This window comes from Lycium ferocissimum, chromosome 7 (assembly GCF_029784015.1).
Source record: "Lycium ferocissimum isolate CSIRO_LF1 chromosome 7, AGI_CSIRO_Lferr_CH_V1, whole genome shotgun sequence".
Lineage (NCBI taxonomy): Eukaryota > Viridiplantae > Streptophyta > Magnoliopsida > Solanales > Solanaceae > Lycium > Lycium ferocissimum.
In genome coordinates this window covers 21987638-21998207 of record NC_081348.1, presented here as the reverse complement: position 1 = coordinate 21998207, position 10570 = coordinate 21987638, and the positions used below count along the sequence as shown (strand labels likewise).

The 10570-nt window shown below is 37.3% G+C and overlaps 1 protein-coding gene across 3 annotated transcripts; it reads left to right on the top strand.

The window, feature by feature from the left end:
- The first annotated feature begins 305 nt into the window (after nucleotides 1–305).
- On the top strand, nucleotides 306–10340 carry LOC132063792 (ATP-dependent RNA helicase DEAH13-like). Of its 3 annotated transcripts, XM_059456509.1 has the most exons (14): nucleotides 306–417; nucleotides 585–705; nucleotides 1065–1137; nucleotides 1215–1289; nucleotides 1389–1438; nucleotides 1529–1589; nucleotides 1669–2064; nucleotides 2175–2420; nucleotides 2553–2783; nucleotides 4394–4507; nucleotides 4713–5945; nucleotides 7419–9014; nucleotides 9215–9369; nucleotides 9945–10340. In XM_059456509.1, exons 2-12 carry the CDS (start codon nucleotides 662–664, stop codon nucleotides 8898–8900), a joined length of 4005 nt encoding a protein of 1334 aa, XP_059312492.1. In that variant the 5' UTR covers nucleotides 306–417; nucleotides 585–661; the 3' UTR covers nucleotides 8901–9014; nucleotides 9215–9369; nucleotides 9945–10340. The 3 variants fall into 3 exon arrangements, with proteins under 3 accessions (XP_059312492.1, XP_059312493.1, XP_059312491.1); XM_059456510.1 differs by lacking the exon at nucleotides 306–417 and having other exon boundaries at nucleotides 577–705; nucleotides 9219–9369; XM_059456508.1 differs by lacking the exon at nucleotides 306–417 and having other exon boundaries at nucleotides 577–705; nucleotides 9215–9378.
- The last annotated feature ends 230 nt before the right edge of the window (nucleotides 10341–10570 follow it).

The following is a 10570-nucleotide window of genomic DNA, read 5'->3' as shown; positions in this document are numbered from 1 at the left end:
TTTGACCACCGTAATTCATATGTATATCATTTAAATATTTTAAATTATTAATTATTTTGACTTATAATACTTTTTGTATAATTTCTAAATATATAAATTATTTTTCAAAAACCTTATTGATTATATATTCAAATTCACTAATCAACATGGTAGTTCAATTTCAAAATTCAAATCAGTATCACATAAATTGAGGAAAGAATTTTTTTTGACAAAAAAACTATTAATAGTTAATTATATTGTATTTTTAAATGACAACGCGCAGGTAAGTACACTAGTCAAATAAACTCTGATAATATGGGATGGAGGGAGTACTAGAGATATAAATAATGGTATTTATGAAAATTTTGCCCTAATAAGAAGGGAGAAGCTAGGGTGTAAAACGCCAAATACCCAGCAAAACTGCACCTTCCCTATCTGGTATGCCTTCTTCTTCCTCATTTGTGACAGTCATACAACTTTGCATCACTATACATTACTTAATTAAAATAATGTTCAACAATAAATACTTCATTCTAGTACATCTGTCTTTAATTATACAAAAACCCTAATCCCTGTTTTCTAATGAACCTTTTTTTTTTTTTTGGAACACAGCTAAGTTATCAATTTGCATCTATTGAGATTACTGTCTGTCTGCAAGAAATACTATTGTTTGATTGAGATAATGGAGCGTAGTGAAGATATGAACCTCGATACAGACATCTGGAGGTAATCAATTTAGTACTCTCTTTGTTTCAATTTGTTTGTCTGGTTTTGACTTGACACGGAGTTTAATAAAGTAAAGAAGCTTTTTTGTATTTTGTGGTCTTAAATTAAAGATATGTGTAATGTACCAAAATGCCATTTAATCTTGTGGTGTTAAACATGTCACGTGGATGTTGTAATTAAAGAGTTGTCAAAAAGAGAATTCTTTTTTTTCAACGGGAACTCAGACAAACAAATTGAAACAGAGGGAGTAACTTGTTTTGCTGATGAAACAATTGTTGTTTCTCTTTTCAGTTGAGAATGTGGATTTAGAAACCTTTGTATTTATTAATTAAATATCTCGATTCTTCTTCTCTTAATAGCCTGAATGGTCAAGACAGCAATGCGATTATATTACCAGACAAGAAAAAGAAGAAGAAGAAAGGAAAGGAACAGGTATAAATAGAAAATCAATATCCTCTACATGTAATCAGTCATTGTAGATGACTCATTGTTTTAATATATTTGATCAGGTGTCGAAAAAGCTTAAACCGAAGAATAATATTAAGTTAAGCCAATCACAGAAAAAAAAGTTGAAGAAAATCGAGGTAAGTCCGTCCAGGAATGTTCATTGGTCTCTTATTAATTTACTTACTTTTTTTCATCTATATTTTGGGCTTCGACTAATTTATTCTTGACAAATGTAGGAAGACAAGGAGAAGGCAATCCTTTTAGCAGAAAGCATTAAGACCTTGAAGTAAGAACTGCCTCATCTAACTTGAACGGCTTTTCACTTTAAGTATTCAAGAACATTTTTCCCGAAAATGATAAATAACTAATATTTCAGGAAGCACCAGATCCAAGATGATCTTTATTCACTTATGTGGTCTTCAAGGAACTTGGGTCAGGTATGTGTATTCCATCTCGATTTTACTTTTATATCTGACTGATCAGACATTAGCTCAAAGCGTGTCCTGTAATGGGTAGGGTGAAACTAGCCGAGAAAAGCGTAGAAGAGAAGTGCAATATTCTAGGGCAGGGTTAGATGTGCCACATAGAGATCGGCCAGTCAAGAAGAGGACTATTGACGACCTATCTAGTGATGTCTTGCAAGATTCTGAAGAAATGCAGTCGAGTCCAATAGTCAATGGCAATCTTGTGCAGTCCTCCACAGGAGAAGGTGAAGTCCCAAGTGATACACCGGTCATACCAGGGTCTCCTGAGGAGTTGACTTGTCAGAGTGGACTTTTAGTATGCGGTAGAGATGCTTCTGTGCAAAATAAGCAAGAAGAGGATAGAACTGCAGAATGTTTAAAGTCAGATTATCAGCAAAATCGCCTTCCTGTTTATGATTGTCATAAAGAAGAAAGGAGGAAACCAACGGTATTGCTTGACTCTCTGTTTATACATCATATATGCAGTACCTAATTTTCATTAAGGCTCTCTCATATGTATGCCATCCGTGTTCTGTGCGGGCTCTTCATATTGAGCAGGATGGTGCCAAGGCTGTTCAAAATGCCAGTCTCAGCAATAGTAGCAACTCAGCTAACTCTCTTCCTCAAAGAGCTTTAGCAACTCCAACTGTGGTGCATGTTTCTAGACCAAAGGAGGTTGAAAATAACAGGAGCGATTTGCCAATAGTCATGATGGAGCAGGAGATAATGGAAGCTATAAATGACAACACTTGTGTAATAGTTTGCGGTGAGACTGGTTGTGGAAAGACAACCCAAGTTCCACAGGTGAGATATTCTGTTGTTCTATATATGATTCCTTTTCCTTCCATCAGTGATGTAGAGTTGTATTTTGTTATTTCTTAATTTTGAGTTTTGTTTAGTGGTTTTATCTCTTCCTTTTTTGTTTGGATCTTTCAGTTCCTTTATGAAGCTGGCTATGGTACAAATCATTCCAATGGTCGTGGTGGTATTATTGGTGTGACTCAACCACGCCGTGTTGCGGTACTTGCAACTGCCAAGCGAGTGGCATTTGAGCTTGGTCTTCGTCTTGGCAAAGAGGTTGGTTTCCAAGTTAGACATGACAGGAGGATAGGAGGCAATTGTTCCATAAAGTTCATGACTGATGGAATTTTGCTTCGGGAACTGCAGGTAAGATTTCAGTATTAGTATTTAAGTCTTCGTCCCTACCTTTTAAGTGGCGTATTGTGTCCTTACTATCATCCTTTCGCACATATTGTCCCTAACTCTATAAAGAGGTGCATACTGTAAATAGTGAAAACATCGAAACCTTATAAATTTTACTTCCAAAGAAGCCACAAACTTTCAAACTATGCCTCTCAATTTCTAACTAGCTGGAGTTGGCTATATGAATCTGCAATCTCCATTCCACTCAATTCAGATCCATCTTTAATCCAATAATGAAAAATCTTAGCAGTATGGGCTTCTGTTTAGAAGTTAATTTTTGGATGAGTGGCTCCTTTGATTGTTAAGATAACATGGAGAGACAGTGGTAACCAGTTTAATTGCCGAGCAAAGTTCAGAAGCGGGATCAATTGTAAAATCGGGATACAGTTCAAAGCATGTCTATGAATGCTACTATAATCGCACTGTTCTTGTTTTTAACCTTCTGCAGTGAGATGAGTATTGTGGTGCAGGTTGTGAGGTTTCATTACAAAATTATTAACGTAATTATCTTTGGGAGAAATAATGATTAGGCACACCTAGACATTTTTGCAATTTGCATATTAAATTGAATAATGTTGAATGAAAACCAATATGTACACTTTGAATTAATAGGACATAAAACCAAATCTCAACTACTCCTTCATGCTTTCCTATAAACAGTAGGTGGCTATATGTATAAAAATATCCTTTCTGTGTCATTTGGAGGAAAGGATCAAGTTTCCAATTGTATTCAGTCTCTCCCGAATGAAGCTACTTGTTTGGTAGGGGCAATGTCACGTTACATGAGATATTCAATTCATGCTCCATTTTGTCCATTGTAGATGGTTCAATCTTGTTTCTTCTATGCTTTGTCAATTTGTGCTTTGTGAGCGTCAAATATTAAACACACGCATTTTCGACCTTGCTTTCCAGATATGAGTTAAAATTCTAATTGCATAAACTGGTATATGTTGGAGTTACTTTTTGACAGGTAAATAATTTTATGAATTTTGGCATATGCTCTTAGCTCTATGGAGTTAGGACAAACAATAGGTGAAATGAAATAACGATTAGCCTAGGGCGACAAACATGGCTCAACAGTGTCTACACAAGGCCTTTCTCTTTTTCACTCAAAAAGGCAAAAAAGGCGATGCACCCTTTATTTGAGTGTTACTTGATTCATAAAGATTGATTCTTTTGAAGTTATACGGACTTCTTTTTTTAAAAAAAAGAAGACCATGTCCAAAGGATTGGACTTGTCAGGTTATCTCTATTTGTTTATTAGAGGAGATAGGGAATGCATGACATAAATATATGCTATTTGTGGCAGTACAAAATGATAATCATCTTACTTGTCTTAGAAACTGGCATGTTAGGGTTGTCTTTGAAGGGCAGGTTGCGCTTATGATTTATTACACAATAAGGGAAAACTAACAAGTGAAGCGACTGCAAAGATTTAGTTGTTGCTGTCTTTTCACTGTATCTTTTGAGCAATTTTGAATTTGCTGCTGTTAGTTCTCTTGAATCTTATTAAGCAAGTTTATATACTCTTCTTACAATGATATTTTCTCCCTGTCCCTCCACCTTTTATGCAGAATGATTTTCTTTTAAGGCGTTACTCAATCTTAATCTTGGATGAGGCTCATGAGAGGAGCTTGAACACCGATATACTAATCGGTATGCTTTCTCGTATAGTAAGAGAGCGTCAGGTGAGAAAACAGTTTGCTATCTCCATGCTGTCGGTTGTCATTTCATTATTCTTAGGGCGGCCTTAAAAATATTAGTGGTTAATCTAAGACTCCTGTTCTCCTTGTTTCTCTACTGCTCTCTCTTCCCCAACAACCCCCCCCCCCCCCCCCCCCCTCTTTTTTTTTTTACTAACTTTTATTCTTTGTGGTGTTTTTTTGGCTGTAGAAAGAATATGAGGAGCAACAGAAGAAGCTTCTTTCAGGACAAACAATAAGCCCTGAAGAGAGAGTTTATCCGCTGAAACTTGTGCTGATGAGTGCTACACTTCGAGTTGAGGACTTTATATCTGGCAGAAAAATTTTCCGTGATCCTCCCCCTGTAATGGAAATCCCCACTCGCCAATACCCAGTGACTATTCATTTCTCAAAGAGAACTGAGATGGTGGACTATGTTGGCCAGGCATATAAAAAGATATTGTCAATTCACAAGAGATTGCCACCTGGTGGTATACTTGTGTTTGTGACAGGGCAAAGGGAAGTTGAATACTTGTGTCAAAAGCTGCGCAAAGCTTCTAAGGAGATAGTTGAGAGAGCTTCCAAAGAGGATAATGAGCTATCTTTGGTAGCTGAAGGGAATGCCATCACGGAGAAGGTTGACAAGGAGATAAGTGAGGCATTTGATGTTGAAAGGAGTTCTGTAAATGAGATAACTGAACGCTTTAATTCCTATGATGAGGATCATGGTGAATCTTATGAAGATGAGTCAGAAGTTTCCTATGATTCAGCAGATGACAGTGATTTGGATGTTTATAGTGATGATGCACGGCTGCTAAACCAGAAGTCTCCAAGCTCTGATGGTAAGTTAGATGTCTTAGGTGAGGAGGGAAGCCTTGCATCACTGAAGTCTGCTTTTGAAGCTTTGGCTGGTAAAAGGACATCAGAATCTGATTCCTGCGGAAAGGAACTTGTTCCTATCACTGAAGAAGGGACGGCCTCAAATGAATCTGAACCTCTGTTAAGCAAGGTTAGGATTGGGGCTAATGGGACTTGTGCTGGTCCGATGTGTGTTTTACCTCTTTATGCTATGCTTCCGGCATCCGCACAGCTTCGTGTGTTTGACGAGGTCAAGGAAGGAGAACGCCTAGTTGTTGTTGCCACTAATGTGGCTGAAACCTCATTGACCATTCCTGGTATAAAATATGTGGTTGACACAGGCAGAGAAAAGGTCAAAAAGTACAACTCTTCTAATGGTATGGAAGCATTTGAAATACAATTTATAAGTAAGGCTTCAGCTGCTCAGCGTGCAGGAAGGGCAGGAAGAACAGGTCCTGGGCACTGTTATCGGCTTTATTCTTCTGCAGTCTTCAATGACATGTTCTTTGACTTCTCAAATGCAGAAATATTGAAAGTACCAGTTGATGGCGTTGTCCTACTTCTGAAGTCCATGCATATTGATAAGGCAAGTATCTTGTTTGAAATAGGCTATTCTCCTCTATGTTCCATACTTGGTTGAAGTGTTATTATTTTGAGTATTTGCCAAAGTCACAAGCATTGAAGATGTGTCTTACCGGGTAAAAACTTACCTGCACCAGGTAGAAGATAAACCAAGGTCTTTTAAGAGTCTTTTTTTTAAACAAATAAAAGAATTAAAAAGGAATTTAGTCATACTAACTAAAGTTAGGAAGTACCTAGGTTTGCCGTCAGTTCTTGCTTCCTCTTTCTTTTATTTCCTATCTTCTTCTAGCATTCTCATATTTTTGATCTGCTCTTGCATCTGGTCCTTTCTTCATTCTTTGAACAATTCCAAAACAGCAGAGTCATAGGAAAGTTAAACAGGATAATTCCGACGTTTGGCGTCTATTCTGTTTAAGATGAATTTACTTTTTCAATATATTTTTTTCTGGTTATTTTTTCAATATTCAACTGGAAAATTAATGCAAAGTATTCTGTCAAGCACTCAACCGAGAGTACAAGTTTTGCGGTAAGCATAGGATATATTGTAGTTAAGAAGTAAGCAGTAAGCAGTAAAATTACAAAGGCAACTACGTAAAAATGTTAAATCATAAGTAAAATTTCTTTTCCAGTTTTAGTTTATAATCTTTTCATGGTGTGTAAAGTGCAACCGTGCAAAGCAAAGTTGAATTTTCTGAAGTTTATTGGTCTGTTAATCTTTAGATTTGTTACACTGATGATATACAAATGTAAATACTTAATCTTTTAAGATGAAAATATTTATATTTTTCTTTTCAAAGTTAAAATGTCTATATAACTGATGATTGTTACAGCTGATAGAAGGAAAACTTTTATGTTGATAATGGCCACTGATGGCCTTTGGGTGGCACAAAGTGCACAAGAAATTAGTTCTGTAGATCCAGTGACGTTAGTTAAGGGTATAATGGAGCTTTGCAAGACTCTATTACATATTGTTAATATTATTCAAGATCTTTTGGGAAATATATGATAGTTAACTATGTTTAAACACTAAGAACTATAGTTAAATAAAATGATATGTGTTATGTGTTTATTGGCTGTGTGTAAACACCTGGTGCAGGTAAATCTTTTCCGTCTTACTGACTTCAGCACCTTCGCCTGGAGTCCCATAGGATGGAAACAGTCTTGTGGGTCCCAAAAAGGCAAAAACAGAGTGAGGCATAGCCCTTTGAGGAGTCCTCTAAACTGTCTAACTACCGTTAGGCTCTCCCCTTCCCCTTCCCACCCCGACCCAAACAAAAAAATTTCATAGATTGAAAAAACTATTGGCTGATCGACATTCTTACCCCCATCCCAATCAAAAAGGAATAAAATCACTCGCTGGTCATTTTACTTGCTTATTGCAAGCAGGTCGAGGATTTCTTTTCTAGGTGATTCTGCATGTTATTTCTCTTGGTGTTTATAGATTACCACCACTGATATGTATCCATTCTTATTTCAGGTTGCTAACTTCCCTTTCCCGACTCCTCCTGAGCCAACAGCCTTAGCTGAAGCAGAGCGTTGCTTAAAGGTTCTAGAAGCACTTGATAGCAATGGCAGGCTGACACCTCTAGGGAAGGCCATGGCACAATATCCAATGAGTCCTCGCCACTCCCGTATGCTCCTCACAGTAATCCAAATTATGCAAAAGGTGAAAGATTATTGCCGCGCAAACACAGTCTTGGCTTATGCAGTTGCAGCAGCTGCAGCTTTGAGCTTGTCAAATCCTTTCCTTATGGAGCTTGAAGGGAAGTATAAAGATCTAGATGATCTGAAACAAGATGAGAAACCAGGCTCTGCAGAAAGTGAGAGAGACTTGGGGAAAGAGGAAAGAAAGAGGATAAAAAAGCTGAAAGAAATTGCTAGAGTGTCTCGTGCAAAATTTTCAAACCCCACCAGTGATGTTTTGACCGTGGCATATGCTCTACAATGTTTTGAACTCTCTGGTAAACCACTGGAATTCTGCAAAGACCACACGTTACATCTTAAAACAATGGAGGAAATGTCCAAGTTGAGGAAGCAGCTCATTAATCTCGTTTTTAACTCCAAATTATGTGATTCACAGCAAAATTTCTCATGGCCTCATGGTACTTTGGAAGATGTAGAATGTGCTTGGAGGATTCCTTCAAACAAATGCCCTCTCCAACTGAATGAGGAGGAGATTTTGGGCCAAGCTATTTGTGCTGGCTGGGCTGACAGGGTTGCTAAACGCATTAAGGATGTTTCATCCTTATCGGAATCTGACAGAAAAACTCATGCAGTTCGATATCAGGCTTGCTTGGTGAAAGAAATCGTATTCCTACATCGAAGGTCATCTATTTCTAGATCTGCTCCACAATATTTAGTCTACACTGAACTACTGCATACAAAAAGGCCATATATCCAAGGAGCGACTAGCGTGAAAGAGAATTGGCTCATTAAGTATGCTCCATCCCTGTGCAGTTTTTCTGCGCCTCTCTCAGATCCAAAACCTTATTATGACCCACTGAATGACCAGGTCCTCTGTTGGGTGAGTCCAACTTTTGGTCCTCATCTATGGAAGCTTCCTCTGCATTGTTTGCCAATCGAAGATGATATCAGCCGGGTGGCAGTATTTACTAGTTCCTTGCTTGAAGGCAAAGTTCTGCCTTGCCTAAAATCTGTACAGAAATTCTTGGCAGCCTCACCAGCTATCATTTTGAAGCCTGAGGCGTCAGGCCTTAAGCGGGTTGGCAATCTTTTAAACAAGATGAGGATCAAGAAGAGAAGGATCGATAGTTGTGCCAAGCTAAGGAAGTTGTGGGATGATAACCCTCGAGAATTGTTTTCAGAAATTTTGAATTGGTTTCAGGAAGGATTTCATGACCATTTTGAAGACCTTTGGGCACAGATGCTACTTGAAGTACTTTTAGACCCAAAAAAACGTTTTTCCAAGAAGGTCAAGAGAGAGAAAAGGAAACCATGAACTTCCGATGATTAGTGAAATATTAAATGCCTTGCAGCATATATGTCTGCTTATTTTGATGATGTGTACTCCATTGGGATGTTGGCACAGGCATCATATATCTGCCAGTGTGAGGTAATGCTAGTCTCCTGCCTTCCCTTTCCTTGCTGTTTCGGTCATTAGATGTTTGGTTTTGGATTTTCATGTGTTTGACCATTAAAGTATAATCGTCTTCTCACATTGACTACGGGCAAAGGGATTTTAGTCAGTTTTTCTTTTTAGTAATATTTTTGCTTACCATGATTTCCTGTTAGGACTAACTGAAATAATGCTAGGTAGAATTTTCTGCATTTCTGGATTCTAGTAGACTGTTTCTGCGTAGAACTTGGAAGCAAGGGTGCTTGCAGTCCATGTTACCTAACTCATCATCAAGTCAGTGGGATAGAGATGTGTGGCTCCTAAAATAGCAAGCTTTGACGCACGGAATGAGGTAGCAAATGTCTGTAGATGTTTCCTTGTATATTATTTGATTTTCGATTTGGATGCGCTCAGTTTTGGTTAGATACAAAGAATTCAGAGCATCTTCAACAGTTACTACAGGACATGCGGATCAAAAAAAGAGTCCACTTAGCTTTTTTTCTTGGATCAAAAAAATAGTCCACTTAGCAAATCAAGAAAGAATTAATCGTGTTTTCCATATTTGCCCCTAGCTCGTGTTGATATTAAGCTGTGTATATGATCAAATGCCAATGCCTATTAATTAGGGGTATATATATATATATATATATTATAGTATTTAGTTTAGTCAAATTATATATTTTAATGTCTAGGAGTTAGGATTTTCTTATATATATATATATATATATATATTATAATGGGTGTGCAAATGGTTGATACTTGAAATCTGCCATTCTCGAGAGTATCGGATGACTTACGCCTGGACTCTTTTTTTTTGATCTGGAGGGAGTAATACAAGTCTTTTTTGGTTCCTTTTTCCGTACTACAGTAATCTGTTTCATGAAGGCACAAGTTTACATTATCTGGTAAAAAAACTGGTGTTTGCAGTTAGAAGATGATATCAAATTCAGAACCAAGGAACTTGATTTTCGATTTGGATGCAATGACCTAGTTAAGAAAGAATAGAAGGATCCAACCAAGACTAAAGCTACAATGACACTCATCTTCTAACATGGAAGAAAACGTGTTCGCTGCAGCTTTGGATTCAGCTTATACAAGAATTCAGAGCATCTATGCTTTGCCTTTAGATTCAACAGTTACTACAGGACATATGCAAACTATTATACTTGGCAAAGATCCTTATCAGGCTTCACTCTATCTAGTTGGTTAGAGAATTAAAGTTCTTGGGACTGCATTTATCTAAGATGGTTGGAGAATTTAATGAAAAACTTGTAACGTATTCTGGCCAAAAAATAGAACTGTAGAAATCTAGCTCGTGTTGATAATGATCTTCTCACTAATCCGAACTACTTAGCATTTAGAAGATTATTATTTTTTTGGGGCAAATTACTACTCTTTCAACATTTTGTTTAAAAATAAGAGAATTTTGTCCTATGATCAGCTGTGTATGTACAGATAAAGTGAAAAAGCAAATAGGCAGTTAGGCAAGCCGACTTGTCGTAGTGTCTCTCCGAATCTAATATAGATCTCTCCAAACTTGATATAGAGTTCAA

Coding starts and splice junctions, on each gene's coding strand:
- LOC132063792 (XM_059456509.1), top strand. CDS start 662: ATGGAGCGTAGTGAAGATATGAACCTCGATACAGACATCTGGAG. Junction 2,065..2,174: donor AAGAAAGGAGGAAACCAACG/GTATTGCTTGAC, acceptor CATATTGAGCAG/GATGGTGCCAAGGCTGTTCA. Junction 4,508..4,712: donor GTATAGTAAGAGAGCGTCAG/GTGAGAAAACAG, acceptor TTTTGGCTGTAG/AAAGAATATGAGGAGCAACA.